The following is a 26,658-nucleotide window of genomic DNA, read 5'->3' as shown; positions in this document are numbered from 1 at the left end:
AAATAAGAGAGATCCCTTTTGTAAAAGATGTGGAGTGGTTGACTGAAGGGAGAGTGCATAAAGAGCATCAGGTTTCCTACTTGTTTATAACCTAAAGAGCCCTTTTTTATTTTTAACCAGAGCACACCCCACCATACCTCATTTTCTATTTAAACCCCACATTTCTTTAGTTTTCCCCTGCCGAGTCCTCATTATCAAGCGAAGAAAACAGAGCTGGTGTTTCTGAGTTTGTGTAATTGTGGAGAGGGAAAGTGCTAGATAGAATAGAGGATATGAAGCAGGAGAGGTGATGGGTGTGACTGAAGAGAGGGGTGGCTGTCAGCCTTTGTAGGTCAGCATAAATGTTTAATGCGTTAGTTATGCTGATGAGCTGTCTCTGTAGTTCTCTCTGGAAAGATGCACTTCAAGCTCCGTTGATCGCCGCCGCCACTCACACAAACATGATTCCCACACATTTGCAAGCATAAGCCGCCCACTCCTGAGCCCCTGCTTATATTCTCCCCGACCTCTCGGCACGCCAATTAAGCAGTGCATGTGACAAGACGGTCAAAAGTGTAAATTAGGCCAATCTACCTCCGCTACATGTCCCCTTATGCCCACCACCCTATGGTTTTCCCAGCAGAAGCTCCCACTTTTCTCTCCCCACTAGCCCTTAATGGATTTCCATGCCACTTTATCTCTTCCAACACTCCCATTTACCCAAGTTACATTACTCTAGAGAGTGCAAATAATGTAACTTTAACATTCAGTCCAAAAGCAAGGGTAAATGTTTCTTCTTTGAGGACACATAATTCTTTAGCCTGGAGTTAATGTCCTAATTGAAAGGGTCTGATAACAATGTTGCCGTGTAACATGCACTACATTAATAAACTAGGAGACGGATTACTGTTACACTACAGAGAGGAAAAAAAGCTCAATTCAGTTTGCAAGGTTTAGAAAAGAAGCCCCCAAAATGGCCTGTTTATCTTATCAATTAGGGAACCATAATCTTTTTTGAAATGAGAAATGTTGCTTGCCGTAGGGCACAATCACCTCATAATAAGGTACGTCCTAAATCCCCAGACAAATTTCTTCAATTTACCATACAATGGATTATAGCTTAATTGTAGCGATAATGGGAGTAGACACTTGAGGAAATTAAAACGGAAAACTTGAAATATCACAAGTTGTTTCAAAATGAACCCCAAAGATGGGAGATAATCAGAAAGAGGATTTCTTTAAACAACACACAGTTTTCTCTAAGACAAATACGGTTTAGTTTTGGAAATAGAGTGAAAGCCAAAGGGCACCTTTTTCCTTTTCTTTCCGTTTGATCGGCAATCATTTCAAACACTGGTGCAGTTCTAGACACAATTTTTTCAACACGTAGTCATTAAGGATTCAATGGAAGCCTGGTTGTTAATGGCTTTTAGATGCTGCCTCCCACACCCTACTTGATGGGGCATGCTTTCCATTAAAGTGAAAGTATTTTGGATGCTTACAGCTCGATCATAAAGCCCCATTTGTTGCGTTGTTATTTCCTCGGCTCTATCACAAACAAGCCTCCTCGCTGTTACAGCGCTGGGTGACATCACTGCGGGAAAGCCAACATGTCATATTCAAAATTCATCACTGTCAATGATGGTAATTGGTACTGAAAAAGGGAAGGAAAGCATACTCTGTGCTACTGAGGTGATTAAAGGCATTACACAAGTGAGCTCACGCAGTCTGTTACTTGCGGCAGCTTTTTCCTTACTTTTGGTTTTGAATGTATCTTATTGTTCGGATGTCAAAAAAAATCCATTAAATTAAAGCACAGTGCAGAGAGTGTTGGACCATGTTTGGGTGGTGAATGGTGTCTGTGGAGGTGGGCAGTATGGCATGGCCTCCAGCACAGCCTGGTGTGGCAAACAAGACAAAACTGGGTCTTCTACACTGGGTGTGGCCTGGATTCACACAAAGCCCCTGGTGTGTCAGCGCCTAGGGAGAGAGTCTGCGTATGGATGGTTAGATAGATAGATAGATAGGAGGAGTGACAAAGGTAAAGCAGATGGATTTTTGATTTTCTTTTTGGGGAGGGGGGCGCATTTAGATAAGTAGGTTATTGCTCTATGAAAAACATCTCAGGATCTATTTTATAATGTGACAGCAGACACAGGACATCAAAATGAGGCAAGAAAAAAAGCATGTGCAACATATGTTATTGTATCATCAGCCAATCAGTATTGACACACTGTATATCCTAATTTTAAACTCTGAAATATCAATTTTGTCCTAAAAAATCCAGTATAGGTCAGGGTCTTCAAAGTTCTGCCACTGCACCGATGACAATCTATACCTGCGACAAACAGTATATCCAGTGATTCAGACTGGATGCCATTTCCATGTGGAAACATAATTTTTCCCTAATGTGGGCTGAATGTAAATCTTTGCACTTTAAGCTCCTCTATCCAAATCCATAGCTGACACCATCACTTTTAATTCCCATTTTTCTTCAGTGCAGGTCCATGAATGCAACACCACAGCCACACATCAGGGACATTGCCTGCTAATGGAGACCTCAACCCCATGCCTCTCCCATAAGGCCGTCTGTCCTGAGGAGAAAATGGGGGCGACAAGGGGGGGCATTAAGTGAGGGAGGAGGGCATGGATGTGTGTTCTGGGCAAAGAATTCTGGGTCAGGGACTTCAGCAATGGCCTCTTAATCTGTAGATGCACAGGGTGGGGTGTGGGGAAGCTACACACACACCAGATGGGACCCCCCCCCCCCCCCCACAATCCTCATACACCTACTTAGCAGGCCCCTGGGCACGTGCTAACAGACACCCTTATCCCTTCACTGCAGCCCTTTGCATACAGTTTAAGCGATCATGGGTGAAAGAGATTATATTACCATAACCTAGATATTCTAACCCCCCCGTGACCAAATGGGTTACAGTATAATGGAGGCGCTGTCCTTGGCAACACAACCCCAGCAGAACACCACTGGCTAATCAGTCACTAGAATGACGAGATGATGCAACAGCAGCTCAAATGACAGATTAAATATGAATGTGAATGTGCCTTCCTTTCATTGTTTCCCTCCTCGTTGTCTCTATCTTTTAATGATTGGAATCTATATGATGTGCTCATAATAATTCTGGTTAAAATCCATCTCACAGCCTCCCCCTCTCATTCCAGGTTCTGTTTGTCTTTCTAAAGAGCAGATGCACTATAAAAAACCCTCATTAAACTAAAATACCTCTGTGACAGCAGCAGCTGTCTGACGTGAAAGAGGCAAAGCAGCGGGTGTGGAAGAAGTTTGGAGAGGACATGGAGAAGGATTTTCGGTCGGCACCAAGGTCCTTCTGGAAAACCGTTCGCCACCTCAGGAGGGGAAAGCAGGGAATCATCCAAGCTATGTACAGCAAGTATGGGATTCTGTTGACCTCAACTGAGGAGGTAATAGTTCAGTGCAAGGGGCACTTTGAGGAACTCCTAAATCTAGCCAATACGCCCTCTATGGTAGAGGCAGAGCTGGAGGATTATGGGGGATTGTCGTTAATTTCCCTGGTGGAAGTCGTTGAGGTAGTTAAACAACTCCACAGTTGCAAAGCCCCAGGGATTGTAGAGATCGGTCCAGAAATGCTGAAAGCTCTGGGTGTGGAGGGATGTCTTTGTTGACACGCCTCTTCAACATTGCGTGGAGTTCTGAGACGGTGCCTAGGGAGTGGCAGACCGGTGTAGTGGTTCCCCTCTTCAAAAAGGTGGACCAGAGGGTATGTGCCAATTAAGGGGATATCCCACTCCTCAGCCTACCCGGAAAGGAGGGTTCAGCCGATAGTTGAACCTTGGGTTGAAGAGGAACAATGCGGATTTTATCCTGGTTGTGAAACAACGGATCAGATCTTCACTCTCGTAAGGATCCTGGAGGGAGCCTGGGAGTATGCCCAACCAGTCTACATGGGTTTGTAGATCTAGAGAAGGCGTAAGACTGGGTTCCCCTGGAGATAATGTGGGAGGTGCTGCAAGACTTATGGTGTAAGGGGGCCCCTTCTCAGGGCCATCAAAACTGTGTATGACCAAAGCAAGAGCTGTGTCTGGGTTCTCGGCAGTAAGTCAGACTCGTTTCAGGTGAGGGTTTGCCTCCCCCAGGGCTGTGCTTTGTCACCAATCCTGTTTATAGTATTTATGGACAGGGTATCGAGGCGTAGTCAAGGTAGGGAGGGGTTGCAGTTTGGTGGGCTGGTGATCTATTCACTGCTTTTTACGGATGATGTGGTCCTGATGGCATCATCGGCCTGAGACCTTCAGCACTCACTGGATCGGTTTGCACCGAGTGTGACGCAACTAGGCTGAGGATCAGCACCTCTAAATCTGAGGCCATGGTTCTCAGCAGGAAACCGATGGAGTGCCTTCTTTAGGTAGGGAATGAGTTCTTACCCCAAGTGAAGAAGTTTAAATACCTTGGGGTCTTGTTTGCCAGTGAGGAGACAATGGAGCGGGAGATTGGTCGGAGAATCGGTGCAGCGGGTACGGTATTACATTCAATTTATTGCACCGAAAAGCCAGAAGGCAAAGCTCTCGATCTACCAGTAAGTTTTCATTCCTACCTTCACCTATGGTCATGAAGGCTGGGTGTTAGGGGTGTAGGGAGGTGTTCCAGCCACGTCCAGCTGGGAGGAGGCCTCGGGGAAGACCCAGGACTAGGTGGAGGGATTATTTCTCCAACCTGGCCAGGGATCGCCTTGAGATCCCCCAGTTGGCGCTGGATACTGTGGCTCGGGAAAGGGAAGTTTGGGGTCCCCTGCTGGAGCTGCTGCCCCTACAACCCGATTCCTGATAAGTGGACAAAGATAGTTGGATGGATGGATGGATGGATGGATGGATTGTTGTGACAGCCCATTTTGCCTGAGTTGCGGTTGTTTTTCATGTAAAGTATGTAAGTATTTGAATAACAAGACTGCTGTGATTCTGTTATTTGATGGGTTTATGAGTGTGACACCAAAGAGGAGTAGGGGGAGGAGGGCAAGTGGAGGTCTCAGCTCAGGTTTGGAGCCTCCAGATTCATGGATTGACAAGAAAGAAGAAAGGAGATAACGAGCTGCTTGAGCAGCCTCCCTATACTCGTTGTTGGAGCATTTGCGCCCCCTACTGTACCTACCTGTACTTGCAACTTCAAACTTCAAATTGAAATACTCGTACATGCAGCTTCCTCTTGTTTTGACACAGAATTAAGATAACACTTGATAAGTTTAACGTGAAGCAAACCTCTTGATAAATCAGTGCTTCAGATTTTATTTCACTCAAAATTTTGAAGGAATTAACTATTTCTCCATGTTTGATGATGGTAAAGTAACTGTTTTCCTCTTTTGAGCCATGTAAAGAAACATGGGGGTCTGTGTCAGCTACAAATCATCAAATTAGATCAATTGCAGATTCAGAGTTTTGCATGAAAGCAGGGCTTAAACCTGGGTCATCAAAACAAAGAAGAGCATGATTTAATAATCCAAATTCTTATTGCATTACTGTAGAAAGAGAGAAGATGGATACATGGATACTTCCAGGGGTGAGAGGCAGAAGTGCCCTCTTTTTAACATTTAGAGAAAAAAGAGAAAAAAAGGCAGCAAGGGAGATCCTTCAAACACAAACAGATGTGTTTCAAATGCACTTGACAACAAACAGTAGATGAGTTATGTTCTAGTATGGAGAGAGAGCTGGACATTTGCAGTTTAGCCCGCGCAAATTAAACTTGGGTCCGCCAAATGGAATAATGAAAATCTGACTTGAACTACAAATTAATTGCTGTTGTGACCTACAGCAACAACAACAAAAAGCCGAAACACCTTGCAAATACCCTTAAGAATATCCTAAGTGAACAACAAGCAGGCTGGACAACACAAGACATTCAACTCCAATTGACTTACATTTACAGAATTGTTGTTTTTTTTCTGATTAGAACCACATAGATATTACAGTAACAGGTAAGGTACCATTACAACGAAGGAGCAGACATTTACTCTGTATTGTGCAGCAAGCCTCCATGAGATGGCAGCAGATGCAAAGCGTAGCCCCATTCTGTCCATTCATACCATCAGTGCCAGGAATAAGAACTGCTGGTGAAACCCTCCACAGGTGGGGCAAGACTCTTAATCACTCCATAGATCTCAATCTCATTCCCTACATCAGCAGTACTCATGCAGTAATACATACAATTGTGGGAAACCTATGAAGTCCATTAAGTGCAATATAGTCCATTAACTAAGTTCAGCTGTCAATATGCTGAATGTGCTGTAAACAACATAAATGACATTTCAAGCTTTAGTGCTTAACTTTTTTATATTAACAAACGTCCTTTATATTATAATGTTAATCAAGACTATCAGCTCTCAGTATGGCTATGTTCAGAAGACTGTGTCGTCCGGGGACTTTCTGGCACAGAAGCTTGAGTGTAGATAATTACCTCTTCTGAAGAGTCCACCATGTTTTTTTAGTTTTTAATCAGAGGACAGGCAGAATAAGGCTACAAGCAACTCCGTGGAGGAGGGGTGGGGGTACGAGCGCAAACACGGAAGGCTGGACGCACAACAGTTTTGTTGTCCTTACTTAGAATTCCTCATGGGGGTGGCAGAAACTACACACTGTAGCTTTAAGGAAATTGTCAATATATTTTCTGCCTTGTATGTTTTCTTGTGATATCTACAAAATTCCCAAATACACCATTCACCAAGATACATTCAGTCAGGTTACTGTAAATATCAATTGTAGAAATATAATGATAGGTTAATCAATATGGTGTGAGTTTAGTATCCACTATATCTCTGATCATTACTAGCAATTGTTTACTTGCAGCCTTAGCAGTGAGCTGTTTCTCAAACCAGCTTTTGTTATTAACTTGCAGTGGAATTAATTTGGTCGTAATATCGAGGCTGCTTGGAAACTTAGTGAAAGTAGCTTAAGACTAGGCACGCACTGATACCACAGTGGAGTCAGCCGCCAAGCTGATAACCAAAGTTAAACTCACTACAAAATGGAGTATTTCTCAAATAATTATGGAGGTACTTTAATCCTTTTCAACTCATAACATAACTCAAGGGTGAAAGAGGAACTGCAATGCACCAAAACATTTCGCAAACCGATAATATGACTGGAAAAGTAAAGCTGGCAGATGACCCATAAAGTATTTCCATGTGCCTTTGAGCCATTTGGATCGGCTGCCTCTTGTAGGTGTGGTGCTCTGCAGTGCTGTTTACATTGACCGCCCACCGAGGCACAAACCATACAGAGGCAATTACTGTATACACAATGCAGGAATATCCCAGACTAACGAGCTTGACCATGATGACAAAAAGTATAATGAAGATAGGAGTTTGCATATGAGTCAGAAATCATTGTAGAGGAGTGAGCTGTAAACACAGCTGAGGTGCTGCCTGTATCTGGTCGCGGCAGGAGAGGGTGAGGTGGAGCAAAGAGGATAGTGTTTGGGCCTGCAGGGGGAAAGAGTGGCCTGGATCACTGCAAGGACCCCTGGTCCTGTTCCAACCAAGTCAATTTACAGTTACAGCAGTGTGTGTGTGTGTGTGTGTGAGAGAGAGAGAGAGGACTTTTGGAGCTGCCAAAAAGAATATGTGCAACTCAATAAAAATGCAACTCAATAAAAATGCCTCTGGGCACCAATAATCTTACACAAGTCAAAGCAAAGCACAGCTGTTAATCAGGAGACATACACTTTAAATTCTTTATTCCAAGAGGCACATAAACTCCAACTACTATAAATTCTCAGATTAGTATAAAACAACATCTACATTTTGAAAATTAGAAAGGTTTGATAATGCTTAGCCTCACAACAATGGTACCAATCCGCTCTGGCAACCATAACATATGCTTCAAGTAAATGTTTTGTTTTGTTTTTGTCTTGATGAAAGCCTAAATTGTGCTGATCATTATCATATTGTATTAATAATGATTTTAAAGTTATTCATAATACAGCTGATATTCAATTGTAAAAGCTCAGTGGATCCTGCAATTCTTTTTACATTTGTACAGCATATGTTTAAAACTAATAATTTTAAATGATGTATGTGTACTGGGAGAGCAAATTGAAATTACAGTCATGAAAAATGAAATGTCCTACTAATAGCTATCTTAATATAACTTGAACATAACTTTGGCTTGTTAAGATTACTTGAATGGAGTATCTATTATATCCATTGTCTGTTAGAGTGAAAACAGTTGTTATGCATTATGTTATGCATTTCACTAAAGCTGCTCACTATTTGATGGAAATAATGCTTCCTAACATTACTGGCAACATTTGGAGTTGTCAGCCCTGACTTGCTTCACAGCACTAAACATATGCTGCTGAGAGCATTTGCTCTCTATATTCACTCACACACATTTGGACATATGGGCTTTTTGAAATAAACACTTGTGCATATCAGCATGTAAGAACTGACACATAAACCTCCAAGACCCAAACACCTTCAAATGGATACAACACATGTAGAAGATAAACTGACTAGCATAAACACCAAAGGAAAGGTGAAGGAGACAAAACGTTGACCAACAGTTGTACATCTCCTCTAACTGTATTGCCATGCATGTTTAAGAATTATACTTAATTGGCAAATGAGGGGACACATTATGCTCATTTTCAGGTTCATAGTTGTAATTTGGGTTTCTACTAAAACTTTATAAAATGCTTAAATGTTCCAAAAATACTCTATTTTTCCTCATACTGTCTGTCCTAATGTCCCTGTATTCCCCTTCAGTCTGTAATGTTCCGTTCATAACAAACTCATACAAACTGAAAACAACGACTGCCTGGAAGGTAGGACATGTGTGGTGGGGAAAATAGTCTGCAGTAATGTCAAATAGAAGCAATTCACGGTTAAGGGGTTGAACAATGAAAAACCACTAGTATGGTCCTTGAAACTGCTGTCTATTTGGTGAGCATGTCAGATCATTATCTGAGGGAGTACTGATACAAAGGGTCAGGATGGCCCTGACTGCAGGGAGGGTTTTTGGTTAGACTGATGAGGATATCTCCGATCCAAGGCTGAACTCCTGGATGGGGGCCGGGGGGGCTCGCTCTGAACTCAAGGAAAGAGACAGAGAGGAAGCCAAACAGGAGAAGGAGTGAAAGGGACATGACAAGGGGCGGCGCTGGTGATAAATAGTCAGTGATAACATATGGGGCTGCGGTCTCAACTTTACTCAGAAAAACATTTAAAAGTCTTGACAAAAATGAAAATAAACCAGTAGTATCAATTAACTGTGCATGGAACATACTGCAGATCTACAACAAGCCAAAGTAGCTATTAAACTTTAATGAATAGCAAACCAACGAGTATGATGATTATTAACTGAGCGGTCTGGGTTTAGAAGATACAAGGAACACGTCAAACATTGTCCTGACATCAAGGGCTCAGCTGAGAGGTACTATTTTAGACTATTTACACTATTCAGAGATTCACTATATTCCCAAAGTGTGTCTCTAACTCTCTGACATTTGTCATTTACTTTCAACCCTTTCATGTCGATCTCTTTGAATTAAACAACAGCCTTAAAAGACGGAAAAGAGCTAGAAAACCTCCGGGGCTCTATTTAAAAAGGGCAAAAAGAAGCGAGATCCTCTCCCTACACGTCAGATCCTTTAACTGTCAGCTGTCAGTCAGGAAGTGTGCCTCTGCAAACAGTCTACTGGAAGATACAAGTATAAGATGTGCAGAGGTGAAGGAATTATGTGTAGTGGCCACTTATTCACACCAAGCTTGATAATATGGAGCATACAGCTTATCATTTCATATAAATGACACCCACCCTCTTGGGAACAGAAGGCTAACAAGCTAGAAGCTACAGGCCGTCACCCTCCCGTCCTGATTACTTGCACAGACAGGCCATCCAAACCAGACAGCAGATAATTGTATCCCCTTGCATTTGAAAGTCCCATTAAAGGGCTGGTAATGGAGTTCTGGCTCAGAAAAAAGGGGATCACTGAAGCGGACAAAATGAAACAACGGATCGGTCTTTGGCTAACGAAGGAATCTGGTATCCGCTCGATTCATAGCCGGGCCTAGAAAAGATGTCCTCTCTACTGGAGTGCATTACTTTTGAAAAGGGCCAAACTACCTGTACTTGTTGAAAGGGGGTGCTTGAGGAAAATGCCGGATTACAGATAATAGGGTCCACTGGTGACGTTACCCATGCACCTAGCAGAGTGTGGTATTCAGGTGCTGTCACGCACTGCGGTGGACAGACAATTCAGATGTGACAAAGGTCACAGAACTCCTTGGCCTGTCCTTCTTTTAGTGACGCAGTATCAACCTGGTCCGGAGGTCCTTCTGGGCTACGTTGATTTCTCCTCCTACAGGTGCAGGTGTGCTGGTGGAGGGCGGTTAGCCTGTACAGGGGTTAATGAGATCCCCAAGGAAAATGACGCTGAGCAGGTCACAGACATTTTCAAGCAACAGAGCCTTCATAAGCCCACCCTGCATGACCTTTGACCTCACCCCTACTCTTATCCTTGCCTCATAATCTTGTGAAAGTCTAAATCCTCACTTGAGGGTTGATACCACACACAGTCATGCACAGGTGTGTACATTTTTAACACGCACACGCAAGCACATCCACACCCTCACACACAACTAGAGTGATAGAGGGCATTTTCAAATTCCCAACTCTGAAGATGTGCAACGCTGTAGGCTGCAGACTAGTACTAATAAATAAACAAAGATTTGTTTAAATAAGGAAATAAATAAATAAAGCATATATGTAAAAAATTAATTTAAAATATATTTGTTTGATAATTTTTCATGTTGCCCAATATAATAAGGTAGATGTAGAAATAATTTAATTTATATAATATATATTTTATAAAAAGTCTTACTGTACGTTCCTCATTCTTTGACAGCTGTGTGTAAGTAATAAATTGACTGCAAGCAAAACCAGCATTATAAGGCTTTAGGGCTCTTTCACATTAGGCATCTTAACTTGCCATAGCAGGGAAGGCACAGTGTTTCTAATAACATTAGTTATTAGATATTAGTGTCCCAGTGAACCATGATAGTGAGCCTGCAAGCATAGCGCTAGGACCCTGAAACTGAAGCAGCTAAGTGGATTTCAATCATCATTAATTGTATTATTTACCCCGTGCCTTTCCAACTTTGACAGTACTAGCCAGGTAATAGTTAAACAATTGAATAGATTTACTTCAAAATGTACCCTCAATGACTGAAACATTTGTGCTGCCATAGTTTGCCTGTTCTCTGCAAGCAGCTTGACACAAATGTGGCACTGCTGTGATGGATTTACTTTGGCAACCCTAACTACACCACAGCAAATTACATACATACAGCATGTATGACATGAGACTATGGCACTTAATTCTGTCAGCAAGTACAAGCAAAAGGGCTCCCATTTCAAAATCTTAACAATATTTTTCATGCATTCAACAGGTGAACACTGTCCCAGGCATCCTTCCCATTACTTATTAAATCACACACACACATTAGGCCTGCATAAAGAGAGAAAGATCTTCAGATATTTGGTTTAGTTTAACCAACTATGCAACAGGATACAAACTCCTATTAAAGGGTATGTGTCTTTTCCACAACGTTGATCAGGGCACATGAAGATTAACCACCTGATTAACCACCTGTGCAAATTGACAAATCACTGAAGAACAGTTTGGTGTGCTTACCTGCAACTATATATTTGTGAGCTTCAGTAGGCAAAGAGAGAAAAAAGAAGAAAGAAAAAAAAGTCGGTTAGTGAAAGACACAAGACACAAGAATCAGAATGTGTACAACTTTGGAGAAAGAGGACGACTGAAGCGGAAAGAGACGGAATAACCTGGAATGGATGAGTGACCGGAAGTGGATAAAGGAGGATGATGAGAAGAAGTGGTGATCACAGACAAAGTCTTTTTCACAAGTAATAAGAAGCGTATCTGGCAAAAAGCTATGCATGCCAAACTTTGCAAATATGAAACACCCCCAACTAAAATTCAGTTCAATTTCAATTCAATTTTATTTATAGTAACAATTCATAACAAGAGTTATCTTGAAACACTTTACAGATAGAGTAGGTCTAGACCACAATCCAGAATTTACAAGGACCCAACAGTTCTAGTAGTTTCCTCCAGAGCAAGCAACAGTGCAACAGTGGCAAGGAAAAACGCCCTTTTAGGACGAAACCTCGGACAGACCCAGGCTCTTGGTAGGCGGTGTCTGACTGGGCCGGTTGGGGTTTAGAATGAAGAGTGGAAATAAAAAGATTCAATGTCTTCAATAGTTTCAATCACCTCCATCTACAATATTTAAAATATCGCTGAGGTAAAGAAAACAGGATGATAAAAATTATGCACAAATCTTTGGTGCCTATAAGCAGGTTGAATTCAGTGGCCCAGGGTCCAGCACCAACCAAACACGACAATTATGAAGATATACCTGACAAAACCTACCCACCTAAAACACAACACCGCAGACCTCTATCTCACACACAAAGACCAGTGTTTGCCCAGCTGATGCAAATTGATGGTGAAAAATGTTGACAAGGCATAGAAGAGACTCATCCATAAAAGATGGGCTGGGCCGGGCAAAAACTTGGAGCTATTTACCGGCGAATAGCACAGAACCTACCGAGTCCCCTTCATCGATTATTAACCAGGCACAGATGGAGACTTTCAGTCCGTGTTCTGCATGGCCAGTAATCTGATCATTTGATATTATTTGCACCAATGCAAAGAGTAGATGGAGAAAATGGCCTTATAAGCTAGCAGTTATATATTTTTTTAAACTTTAAAAAATGATCCTAGATTGTGCTTTAAGTCTGGATTTGCAGTTTGATGTTCGAGTACAACGCTTAAAACAGCCACCATCAAGGAATGAGCCAGTTTCATCATTCACAATTTTTTTTCATTAAAACCTATTCAACCACCCTCCCCAATAGTCAACTATGGAAAATTTTAAAATAATCCAGTAGTCATTCCACACTGTCACTCGCCGATCTAAGTCAAGTGCAGATTTGAGTCACGCATATGTCACTTTGCGACAAGTAGCTTACGAGATGCTAACGAGAGATTTCTGTAATGTCAAAACAGTAAAAATTGACCTACTTAACAAAGTTCGTTCACTGCTGGCTACAAGTTAGCATCAAACACAACAAAGGCTGTCAGTTGAATGGTGTTTTGAGCTAACGTTAGCAATCAAACTATCATGGACAGCCATTTTTTAAAATGATTCCCATCTTCTGTTATTGTTTGCAATGAGAAAAGTTTATAGTTTCGTGGATTTCACAAATTTCAGTATGAAATGTTATGCTGTAAGCCGTTTAAATCTGAGCACGCGCAACTCACATTTGCCCTCTACCAGAGCCGGTCGGACTCGACTCTCATCGGGTACGACGCGTTATGCCGTAAACCGTTTACATCTGAGCATGCGCAACACATTGCACTCGACTTACATCGGGGAGTGACACACACAATAACCTTGCACCCTGACAAAACGCCCTGGTGTTTTGATGGATTTTGTCCCAGGGGAGGTATTAGCCAAATGTCAGCTCTCCTTTTCTGTTCCACCCTCTTGCATTTCTCTCGACCTGCTTTCTCTGCCCTTGTCTTGATCATCATTATTTCACACTGGGGTCTTTGGGGGAGCAAACGGTCTATTATCCAAAGATGGAGCTTAAGACAACTTAAAGCTCTGGAGGAGTGGCTATTTATTTGGGTTGAAAGACAGAGAGAGTAGGAGGGAGTGTGTGCCTGGCCTGGCGTTCCCATATCACTTAGGCTAATGAGATTAAGGGTGAGCGAGAGGGAGAGTTCATTTAGCTTAGAGTGTGTTGGTTCTAAGTGATTCATGTTAGGGACATTGAGGGAGGGAGGGAGAGGGAGGGATGTGGTCGGTCACAGGACACACACATACACACACGCACACACTTAGGGCTGCACAATTATGGCAAAAATTATAAAATGATAATCACGATTATTTTGATCAATATTGAGATCACAATTACTTATTACAATTTTAACCAAAACTAATTTTATTGTCACATAGGCTGTTTATAACTGCTTTCACAGTCCATTATCTACCAGACGAAATATCAACACAGATTTGGGTACCTCATTACGGTGCCACTCAAATGTCTGCGTCGCTCTCTGATGCTGCAAAACAGATGTTAGAGGCAACTGAAACATCGCTACATGTCATGCTAGTAAACACTAATATCACGTTACACAGCAGGTAACGTTTAGCTACACTTGTATTTGGATTAAAAAGGCTAAAATGCTATAAAAAAAACACGTAACCGTTGCAGTGTGACTGTATTTCACTGTAGAGGATTCCAACAGTGGGACGTACAACAGTCTGCTGCTAAAGCTACGCGCCAGGGCTCCAGACTATTTTTTTTTGCATAATTTAGGTGCAACCAAATTTTTACTTGTGTCATTGTTAACGCCACTATTTCAAGGTGACCTTTATATCATGCTCCACGTACATTCATATATATTATGTAAATGATTTTAAACAAGAATAACATGCAGGAAAATGTCTACACCAGCTTGCCACACTCCCTATCATCAAATCCTCCAAATTCCTTCAGTTTTAAGTCAGCAGCCACTTTTCACAAACTCTTTTATCAAAACAGATTGGGATTAAAATAAAATGAGAAAGCTCCTTCACTTTTTTTCAACAACAACAACGTGTTAATAACAATAATGTGTGTGTGTGTGTGTGTGTGTGTGTGTGTGTGTGTGTGTGTGTGTGTGCAGGGCCTCAAACATGGCAGATGGACCCATTGGACTCTGAATGGCTTTCTGCATGTTACCACCCACACACACTATTATCACACATTATATGGACAGATGCAGCATGTCAATGGCATTTCAAACCAAGCTCTCAAACAGCAAAAGCTTGTTCTCTACATCCAAAGTTATCTTGAGCAAGTTTAAAAATTTGTTTTTAAAAGGAACGAATACAATTTCTTATTAAAAGAAAAGGTTCTGGTCTCACGCAAAACAAAATAGGCCTTCCTTTGGGTAATACACAGCAAGAGCAGCTTTATGTCCTAATGATGTTAACTTTTAAGATGGACACAGGGGAAAAAGTCAAAATGTTGTAAAAGGGGGTCTTTGTTTGCAACTCAATTGTATGCTGACTGTAAACCCCCAACACACACACACACACAAGCATGTACGCACGCACACGCACACACACACACACAAAGCAAGTATTTTACAGACAGGAAGAAAAATGTGTCATCCCTCCCTCCCCAGCCCTATTATACACTTTCAAATAACTCCTTGTGTTTTCACATTGGTTAAGGCTTTAAGGGGACTCAGTATTTGCAGAGCAAATCAACCTACTCCATATGCTTAACAGCCGAGTCATATGTGTGGTTGTGCACCGGCACAAACCCACTTTGTTATCTGAGTTACAAAATAAACCACTTTTCCAAAGGCTGTCGTCCCGTTGTAAACTCAGGTTGGACATCATCAGGAGGCAGAAAAGCTGTTATTTCAGATCCCTGATTCAAAAAGAATGTATGGGAGCTTCACAGAACACATGTGAGTCTGGACTGGAGAGCCTTTAGGTCATCCAAAAACGGGGCCAAGAACTGAAAGGGGGGAGATTTCTAAGGGACTTGGACCAACTACTGCATTTTCTCACACGCAGGACACTGAGGGTTGTAAAAAGTCCTATCAGTTTCCAGCTGTGAGGTGTATACAACCCTTTCACCGTCCCCTCCTTTTCTCCACCACTTGAATAAATAGAAGCTGAGAAATGGGCTTGAGGGTGAGACAAGAAAAAGGAGAGAAGGATCCCTTTGGTACTTTTTTAACTTGACGCAACACATCCTCCATGTCGCCCCAGTTTACTAACCTTAGCAGATTTTGCCGATCAACTGCTCGCCATTAAAAAAAGCAAAGCTTGCATTTGTTTATCTTCATTGTGGTGGATTTTCCTCAGCTGACGGGAAACGGCCAGCGTCTCTGCCTGTCCTCGTGCTGGAACCATTTGGAGTTTTTATTTATCCATTTTCTTAATATAGTGTTAGAGGTGAGTTGGATCCGGGTGTCAAGCATGTAAGACCATTTTCCCGTGATTAGGAGTGTGTGACTGTGTAAATGAATCGGTAAAGGCTAGCATAATCTCAGAGCATAGAGGCCACTTACATTTCGTAATGACTCGTTTGCATATGCAGTGCGGGGGCACGGGGATTATATAGAAGAGAAGATAGAAATGCAAAGAAGGTTGCCTTTCGCTCAAGCAGAATCTTTCCACAATAGCGTAATTTCACGCAACGCAAATCCGCAGCTCCTCTGTGAGCCTGGACCTGCCTTGATTAATTTAGTGTGAGGGAAGAGCAGCACACATCAAGATAGACAGTCAGGACCAACTGAAGCTATGATAAAAAAACTGTAAAATTGTAACTACCATATGAGGTCACTTTATGCTAGCTTTGTTCAAACACATTTTTATTGTCTTACTTAACTGGACGCATCAGATACTATTAAATTACCTTTTTAGAGTCTGGTACCAGAAATACTCATACAAAGCACATATTATGTAATATAAGGAGATTCCTGACAGAAAAGTCTAGATGAATAAAACCGTTTGACTCTCCAGACGCCTCAAAGGCTCGTCTCTATTTGAGTGTTTTGACATGAGGGCCTTGGACCCTTCCTCCCACTCCGAGTCTGACAGTCATTATTTAGTTATGTCAGTCTCCCCACAGGCCCTGCAACAGTCTGCTGTTTTGCGCATGTTGAAAAGTCAAAAGGTGGGAGCTGCAGTGATATGAAGGGGCTCCGTGTTAGCGCTCATCCTCATAAATCATAAATTTACACCAAAACTTGCAACTGATGACATTATGGGTAGGTGTGAGGCTGACGGCCCCCACGTTCCTGACATTCCAGCCCAGGCAAGAGAGATTATGTTCCTCCTCAAACCTCCACACAGTATGACCTCAAGGTGTGTGTGGAGCCTGAAACCATGTCCACACACCAAAAGCATAAAGCATAAAATCTCAAAAATGCAGATTTTTCTTTTGGCCATGTTCAGCAGGTAGCCTTTATAAGCCACTATTTTACACCTGTCACTATGTTATAACTATTCGGTTGTACAAAGTGTGAAAAATGCCGTAAATTCTGATGTGAAAGGCAAAACATTTATGTGAATCAATTTTGCAAATGAACAATTCACACCGGTTTAGAGACAGAACACCCTAAACGCTTTCCTGACCCAATCATTCACCGTCATTTGGTTGCTTTTGTTGTCACGTGTGGCCAGTGGTGATGACTCAGATAATTAACAAATTATGTGCACTAGGCTGATTGAGAAACTCAACTTACCCCTTATCTTGTAGCGTCATTTCATTTTGGACACAGGTTTCATTGTTCAAATGCTCATTCCTCACAACTAAATTTTGGAAAAAAAAACACTCCAAACAATACATATATATACACGTTTCTCTTACAATAAGCAATTCAAACCAAATTATTTAACTACCTGCCTGGTTTTGTGTGTAAATCTCCCATAAATGTGCCCTTGGTGTGGAAATCATTTTAGCGTTGGAATAGGATACTATTAAATAATCCATGAAAAAATCCACTGAGCACACAAGGTTCAAAGTAGAAAGGGAAACATGGCTGTTAAGAGAACACTAGATCACTCTAAAAAGTGCCATCTCATATTAAGCTTATCAAGTGTTCTCTGTGGCAGCTAAGCAATGAAAAGTTTCTCCCAAACGCTTTCGTCAAATGGATCTGGATCATGAGTCTGCTGCCAATTGGGCCTCGCTGCGTAATTCAACCAAGCAGTTAATGTCAGTCTGGTCAAAGTCAAAGAGACACCAGAACCATCCATAAAGCAACGAGTCCAGTCATGCATCCCTGTGCCACCGATGACATCACTGAATCCTCTGAATGCCCCCCCCCCAACCCCGACCACCTTTATTTAATGGGATCTGCCTCTTCCCTTTAGATTATTTACACCCCTATCAGAAACACCGCCTTTCCCCCTTTTAGCCAAATAGACTGATCAATTTATTTTGATCCATTATTTTAGGAAATTGCTTTTAATTTTGCCAATTAAAAAGCTTGTAAATTCATCACCCGAGCGAGATTCACCGAATTAAAGAGCAGGCATAGAAATGAGGGAAAATGAGGGGGAAGAAGGGACCATCGGCTATGTCATGCTGCACTAATTGTCACACATAAATAGAGGATCAGAACATTCTGTTGGAATCAGGCAAACACTTTGATCCAGTCATGAGAGATCTGAACTGATGATGAATGCAGGTTGAAGTTATTAGCCAGAAGGCAGAGGACGTGCAGAGGATGGTAATTGAGGAGTGTAACGTCCTTGGCTGCTGACGGGTACACACACTCGACAGATGAAGGATGTCGTGATTTGAATCATGTCCGCTGACTAGCAAAGAGGACTGTGAAATCAGTGTGGGGGTTCATAAAGGAGCAGCAATGGGAATTTAAAAAGCAAATGTCCATTTGCCGTCCAGTCAGGATTCTTACTGAAACAAACTGGGCAGGAAAGACTGTCCCACCCAAAACTGAAGACCTGTCTCTACAAGGAAAGTGGAGTCCTTCACCTGATAAGATAATGGTGGGTTGTAAAAATATAACTATTTAGCATTCTTCCCTAGCGCCTGACCAATATATCGGCATTAGGCATTAGATAGGGATATTAGGCAGTTCCAGAACTATCATATTGGCATTTATAATGACTGATAAAGAAAAATGGAAATATTCATTTAAGGACCCATTATCTTAACAAGGCATTTAATCTGTTCAGCACGCCATGCTGCACAGCGATAGGGCGATAGCTGAGCAACTGACTGAAGCGTTTAAAATGAATGATTGACAAAAAGTCAATCAGCAACATTTTGATAATCAAGTAATCCTCAATGAGGTTCTTACGTTGTCATTTGTCATGCATGAATGCAAAAATGCAAACGTTTCTCCGTTTATATCTTTGGGGTTTAGACTGTGAGTGAGAGGAGCTTTTATCTGATTAATGTTTTGTACCAGGAATAATCAGATTTTTCTCAAAACAAGTGAAGAGCTCCATCAGTGGGGAGATTATTTGTCATCTTTTCCAGAACAAGACACAGTAATGAGTAATATGACTTGTTTTAAGAAACTGACATATACTTGTTTAGACACCTAAAACCAGTCAAACATGATTTGAAAAAGTTTTCTCAACAGAAAAATACATTTCACCATGAACATGCAGGGCTTCATTATGTAGATGGAGATTTTCAGGAAACGTACTGCGGTTTGATAGCAGGTATTGTTTCTGCTTTCAGTGAAAGCACTGCAGCCCTATCTGAAGCCGAACCAACATGTCATTAATATCCATAAACGTCAGGGTCTTTAGTCATTGGACATTGTCTCTCTATTCTTCAATGGAAAAACAGAATGGGATGTGGACAAAGCTGCTGTTTTTGTCTTGTGTGGGCCAAGATAAAGCACCCGGTGAAAAGGTTGCCATCCATCTTCATCTGCCTGGCATTTGCTTTAGCTACTTCCGCCCGCAATGTAGCCTGTCTTTTTCTCTTCTCCTTTTGTGTGTGTGTGTGTGTGTGTGTGTGTGTGTGTGTGTGTGTGTGTGTGTGTGTGTGTGTGTGTGTGTGTGTGTGTGTGTGTGTGTGTGTTTGTGTGTGTGTGTGTTGTAAATGGCATTGAGGTTAATGAAGTGCATCCACCTCTTGTCCTTCCCAAAGCAAAAGAGACATTATTAAGCAGCCTACTGACTGGCTGCCTTTCTGTCCTGGTGCATGCACACATACTCATAGCTGTACACTCAGGACAATGACACAGATGCCTGCACAGTCAATCAGTCGTGCCACCTTGACCCCGATGGAAAATGTCCTACATTTCCATTTCATCTGTTAAACCAAATCTACAAATGTTCCTGATTAGTTTTTCATTCTGGATTCCCCTCTAGTTTAACTGAGCACCACCGGTGATTGTTGATCAGAGAGTACAAATTGTTAAATTCTCTGACTGTCCTTGTCTGGAATTCACCTCCCTAAATGCCAGAATTTCCACAGCCAGTGGGGAATATGTTTAACGTTCCCGTCTCAGTTGACAGGTCAGTCTGACCACAACTGGTGCTGAACTTTGGAAAACCAGGAAAAAAAATAGGAATCATGTCGCAGTGGAGATATCAGCTTGTACTGACGCCCTGCATCTCTGTTCCTCACCCTCTTCACTTTCGTTCACCCTTGTACTTTTTTGCTCTCTCCCCCCCTTTCTATCTCTCTCTCTCTCTACATCCTTTCATCTCAACCTCCCACGCATTTCAGGTCTCCGGGGAAGCAATCGTCTTAAGTGTTCTGGCTGACAATGAGAGCTGATGAGAAACCTTCCTGAGTGTTGGCTGGCTAAGGTAAACTCTTGATCCACTCAGCGCTGCATAAAAATGCGGCAAGCTCATCTGTGTCTTCTCTTTTCCTTCTACTTATTCTGGAAGTTTTTACCTAATTATAAATCCCTCCACACAAGACAAATACAACTTACAAAGGAAGAGCCAATTTGCCTAAAATAAGGTGTAGATGTAACCAACCCGAGAGACGATTGATGTTCTGGAATGCATTTTGTGGAAATTGGTCTAATGAATTTCCAGTTTAATAAAAAAAAAAAAAAAAGTCAAGTGGTTAAGGTTAGAGTCCATGTGTATGCCAACATATATCCCTCACTCTAATCTCTCTCCAGCCGCCTTTAAAGAGCAGGTCATTACATGTGATAGAAAGTATCAGCCACAAAGGCGGGACATCGCTGACTCGGCACACCTTTCCCATACTCCTCTAGGATGAAATGGTTCAGCCATTTCATCTAAAACAAAGGGCGACAGAGGTTGCCTCAAGCAGGAGAATCAACAAAAGCAAATCTGTGAAGGTACAAAGTAACTTTCCTGCAGCAGCTGCTGAACAGTTTGGCTTCCAGATGATTGATTTGTTTGATTGTACATCAACAGTCGTCATTCATTCGTCCAAACCAGCTGCCGGAATTCCAAACTACCACGAGCAGGAATCTGTAGCCTCCCAAACTGCTTCGAGCATGACTTCACTCATAGACAAGTCCCTGCACAGCTAACCTGCAGCATTACGCATAAATAATAACTCCACTGTATCAACTGTGGTCGCCGGAGGATGTGACACACTAAACAATAATGATACGTATGACAGACAATTCCTGCGGCCTGTAACTTGATGAACTTATAGTTACTTGATGGCGGCATCAGCAAATCAATCTTGGCGGTGCTTCTTCTCACTCTTTCGTTAAACAATTGTTTAGGAGGCAGACAAACTGAAGACAGCAGTAACGTACGAATGAGTTTTCACACATCACTGTCTTCCTCACTAAGGGATTTCAACATCATCAAAATGCATTTGTTTTCTAACTGCCGTTGCTATAAAGTTTATACGTGGTTTTTGATGCCAGCTTTTCAACATGTAGGAAGCTCTTAAGAATCTCCTGCAAATATTTCTCAATAAAACTTAAGTACAAAAGTGGTTGGGTTACAAAAGGGTTAAACCCTTTCCTTCACTATAGTGTTAATGTGGCAATATCGCTGACTTGTTTGCTTGTGCATACTTCCATAGATTAATGAGGGGTTATATAATAACCTGGCCGGCAGCGATTTTTTTGTTGTTAAGAAATCTAGCGCTAGCATAACTATTGTATAACCTCAATGGTTGTTTTTGTACAATGGTGCTGTAAATCAGCCGTCAAACTTACTGTAGAATAGCTATAGATAAATGAAATTTGGCCAAATTAAAAAAAGAAAGTTTTAAATATAAAAGGCTTTAGGGCGTATGTATTGTTATTTCACACAGCCCCGCTGGGGTTCCACTCTTTATAATGGTTCATTTTCTCTCGCTGAACCCACTGTTTGGAGCACGTCTTAACCGCAGACCTCATTTTATTCAACCAAAACTCTGTTCAAATCATAATTGCATTTCAGCTGAGAAAACCTGTAGCTGTAAAAAATTAAGCTATCTCCCATCTGGGTTTTCGGACTCCAAACCAGACCACTTTACTAGCAAACGTGGCCAGCCTCTTGTATAATGAATCAGGAGTCGGGCGTATAATCAGTGTAATTGGCTCTGAGTGGATTTAATAACATCACAGAATAGTCATGTCACGAACCACTAATTAAATGCTGTAATCAACATGCTGCCCCATATACTAAGCCTCTGGTGCGGTGTTCAACAGCCATGCCTGGGGGTTAGAAGGAGGAGGGTGTGCGTCTGTGCAAGTACATATGTAGCTCTTTGAGTGTGAGAGTGTGTGTGTGTGTGTGTGCGTGCGTGTGTCCATCCCTTGACACTATCATCAAGGGCTGTAGCAGGTGTGCAGGCAGGCACCATCTGATCTATTTGTACAGATCCACTGAGGCAGAAAGCCTACAGACGTTTTCGTCCGTGAGAGGATGTGCTTTGTCAGATAACTGTGTGGTTGCTAATGGCTCTGGGACTGATGAGCTTCTGGTCATCTTACAGTTGCTGTTAGGGTAGAGGTTCTATTCATTCCATGGCCGCAAATAATTATTATTTAATTATGTATTTATTTATTTTTCAATTACAGGGAAGTCTATCTGTTATGTGTTTTGTTTCATTGTATAAGCTATTATTCAGTCTCAATTATATTTCCAGAAAAGTCATGTTTTTTTATTTGTATAACGCCCTATTTTCATCTGTCAACAACTCAAATCGTGTGGCTTGAATTCACGACAAGTGAAAAGTGAAACAATAAGAAGGATGGTTTCCCTCCTAGTGTTCACTACATCCCTGGAAATAATCTATCAGGGGTAAATGTAGTTTATTCTGACCCAAATAAACTTCCAAAGAAGAAAAGAAGTTCAACAGTAGATAGTTTTGTTGGAGAGATGACATGTATGTTGTGGTGGCCTGCCCTCTTACAAAAGAAAAATGCATCTACTGGGCTCAAATTCTTGTCACTTTCGGATGCAGGTTGTTTTTCTTATGAAAAACAGCACATGAAGTCAATATGAAATGAAAGTAGAATGCTATATGAGCCCTGTATCTCCAATCTCTCGCCACCAACCTTCAACCTTTAACCTCCAGGGGCATAAAAAAAAGCCCAAAATAAATCCTTGAAAGCCAGTGTTGACAATACAGTAAAAATCCATCGCTGGCCTCAGCAAGTTTGCAAACTTACTTTGTGAGTGACGTCCGTAGCCTCTAAGACAAATTCCTAAACAGAACTGTTAAAAAAACTGTATATATCATAATGGCAGTAGCAACCTCGTAAATTAGAATTGGAATAAGGGCTTGGCTGCAAAGAATCTGCTCCACACAGATAATTCAATTAATAAAGAGGTGGCTGGGGTGTGTGTGTGTGTGTGTGTGTGTGTGCGTGTGCGTGTGTGTGAGAGAGAGAGGGTATTACCCTGCAGAACTCCAAACACACAGGCCACACAGCCCTGCTGCCCCAGTATTTTTGGGCTTACTTCCAGCTTTACCATCAGCTACTCGCCTCCATCTGCCCGGGGCTCTGAGCACCCAACAATAGCAACCTATGTTCCCACAGGGAGAGCAAAAGACATGCCGCTAGGACTCCCCCCCCCCCTTGTATCTGTTGTTTGTGGATGCATGCACCAAGTTTCCAGCCAGAGTTAAACTCTCCCAACATGACGTAACTTGGCAGAAAAAAAGTGAATAAGGACAACAGAGTAAGGGCTCCACACACACCTCCCACCACACCCTGACTTTCATGAGGTGAGATTTCTTTTTATAGACTGGGCACAATAATGAACCCAGACAACATCACCACTGTAACCACTGGTGTTTTGTGTAGGGTTATAGTAAGCAGGACGAGGTTCTCTATTACGCTCACGTCCTTGACTCAACAGCAGACATAAAGCAAATTGAAAGGGGAGCTGGCAAGACTTTGAGAAAGAGGAGAAGTGGAATTCATTGCAGGATTGCTCTGATGCAGCCATCTGGTTAAGCCATTTTGTGAGTAGAGGAGTTTAGTTACATACCAAGTGTCCACAGGGGGGACACTGGAAGAATTACAATCCATCTATCTACTAAAACAGACAGAAAGAGACGAGCTCTAGTAGAGTACAGGCAGCATGTAAAAGGGACAATGACCCACCTAAACACTTTGATGAACAATGTACAGTATAATTGTTATGTGATTCTTGGGGAGTTTTCTTGAAGCCTTCCAGTGAGGTTAGAGGTCAGGAGGGCCTGTCACAGATCAGAAAGGGGGAGGATGTCTTATACAAGGACACTTCGGCGTTTATGCTTGATGACAGGAAGATTTAGACCTCAAAGTTGGTGTCTTTCCAAGATGTCCCGCCATCACCACTAAGTATTTCAGCACAACCAATCCACAATTATCCACGTATTGACTATATGCTGAGAGTGCTGACAGGCACTGATATAAAAACAGGTTTTTTTATTACAGCTTTAAGAGAATTTATGCAGTACTTTTATTAACACTCATTAATAGTGACAGCATTTTTACAGGCAAGCTTTCAAGCTTCGACCTACTTTAGAAAAATGTAGGTGCAAAGATGTCAGGCCAAATTAAACGCCTAATGTATACATTCATGCCATTTGTTGTCTGTAGGGGAGTTTTATAAAGTTTTTTATAAACTCATACATCTGCAGCTGACATTCACATTTTCTGGCTGTTGTGTGGGTGAAGTCAGTTGGAGGAAACTAGATCCTCAATAAAATAACAAAATCTATCAGAAAGGACAACAAATGTATCTAATTCATGTCAGAATGTTTTTGTTAAACGATGTAAGGTTGAACATGTTGAACTTGGTGACACTTCCTATGGAATAATTTATGGCAAAACGTTGCAGCAGAATAAAACGTGTGGAAGAATTAGCAGAAAGAGGGCATCTCATTCTTTTCAGTTTTATCCAGCCCGTTTGTTACCCTGCACCTCACCGGTGGGGATGTCTACGCTACTACTAAGGCTCTTCGTATTGCCATCCCTCGAGCCACATCACTAGAATTGCTAAAAGAAGAGTTTTTTTCAAAGCTGATGAAACTAAAAACAAAAGTTTGAAAACTTTGGTGAAGATAATACAGTGTTTATTAGAAGGATAACCCCTTGAGAGGAATTTCATGAATCTCATTTTCAAGAAAAGATAATAAATGTTGACACAGATTTTTCAAAATATATCTTGATGTTGCAGTACCTGTTTCTATTTCCTATACTGTGGACAAAGCCTTTATGTAATGCTGCCCCTCACAGTTCCATACTAAATGAGAGGGAGTGTTGGGAAATACGTAACGATAACTGCTGGTTTACGACCATGTTACCGTCACATCTGTGTGTACAGAGAGGGAGAGAAGGAAAGATGACAGAGCCACTGAAAGACTGAAATCCACATCCATGTCCAAGTGATTAGCTGCAAAGCTATGCCCATTAGGCAAATGATGATTATTGGCTGCTCATTATTAGGCTATTACAGCGTCATTAAAATGACATTATGAGCCAGTTTTTGGGCCGCGTGCCATTAGACACACAAAAACACATCAGCGCCACACATGAGTAAATTCTGTCTACCAGATTCACTTGATTTCAAAAAATAGCATTTAAACACACACACACACACACACACACACAGTTTTTAATATCTTTACATATTTATATCTAACATTTTTATTACAATGTACTTTTTGTTAAATATTCCTTCACTTTTTTTTTTTTAAATTTGACATACAAATACATTTTATAAAAACAGTATACATTCTTCTTAATAGTGTTAATGTACTATTTACTGTGTTTTGTCTAAAGCTTTGGCAACATTGTTATTGAAACTTTCATGCCAATAAAACCCCTTGCATTAAATTGTGTGCGTGAGTGAGTGAGTGAGTGAGTGAGGAATGTAGGTGCAGGCTGACACAAGATCAGCTTCTGACATGTATAAACTTGTTTCATCTTTTCTCTATAGGTTCCTGCCTCTCTTAGCTGCACCATTCCTACCTGACACCTCTACTCTTTGCTTAGGTGTGCCTTTCATTCCCTATTCTCCCCTGACTCTCTCTCTCTCTCTCTCTCTCTCTCTCTCTGAGAGCTTTGAAGTCTGTGTAGTACATCGTTTCCACGTTTAGCTGTGAACCGAGGAAGAGGCTCTGGGAAAATGCCAGAGACGTACCATGTCGGAAGTCACCCATCCTGGGACTATGTGTCTCAGGAGGGCCAGTCATTACGGGTGAATGGACAGGATGAGACTAGAGCTGTCACGTGAAGGGGCTCAAGTTGCACACGCTCGCACACACACACACATACACACACACACACACACACACAAAGTAGGTGGGCGTCCTAATGCTTGTTAGCGTGTGGGATCCCTGTACTGTGCTGGTACAGAGGCATGCAGCAGTTAATACACATGCATGCACACAAACACACAGGCAGTCATGTCAATGGTGCGGTTGCATGCAGGAATTAACATGAGACCACACAAACAGTTTTCAAGAGTTTTCTGCGTCTGAATTCTATGACACTTGACACCCGTTGTCACATAACATTGATTTCATGTGTTAGAAAGCACTGGTTAGAAAGGAATAGGGGAAAAGGTGGTCTATAATTTTGCAGGCCGTAATAATGGCGGTTTTCCACTGCGTGGTATCTACTCGACTCGCCTCGGGTCTACTCGCTTTTTTTGGTTTTCCATTACG

General features: G+C 41.8%; 1 protein-coding gene across 8 annotated transcripts in view; it reads right to left on the bottom strand.

The window, feature by feature from the left end:
• The window catches only part of agrn (agrin), a 247,669-nt gene that overhangs the window by 172,623 nt on the left and 48,388 nt on the right, over positions 1 to 26,658 (bottom strand). For 6 of the 8 annotated variants that reach the window (XM_034877728.1, XM_034877730.1, XM_034877733.1 and 3 more), the window contains exon 3: positions 11,660 to 11,680. The exons of the other annotated variants lie outside the window; for them this stretch is intronic. In XM_034877728.1, the coding sequence (XP_034733619.1) occupies positions 11,660 to 11,680 (21 nt within the window). The remainder of the gene's footprint in view (positions 1 to 11,659; positions 11,681 to 26,658) is intronic. 8 annotated transcript variants of the gene reach the window in all.

Source organism: Etheostoma cragini, chromosome 7 (genome assembly GCF_013103735.1).
Source record: "Etheostoma cragini isolate CJK2018 chromosome 7, CSU_Ecrag_1.0, whole genome shotgun sequence".
NCBI lineage: Eukaryota > Metazoa > Chordata > Actinopteri > Perciformes > Percidae > Etheostoma > Etheostoma cragini.
The sequence above is the reverse complement of the archived record's forward strand: the minus strand, read 5'-3'. Positions and strand labels throughout refer to the sequence as shown.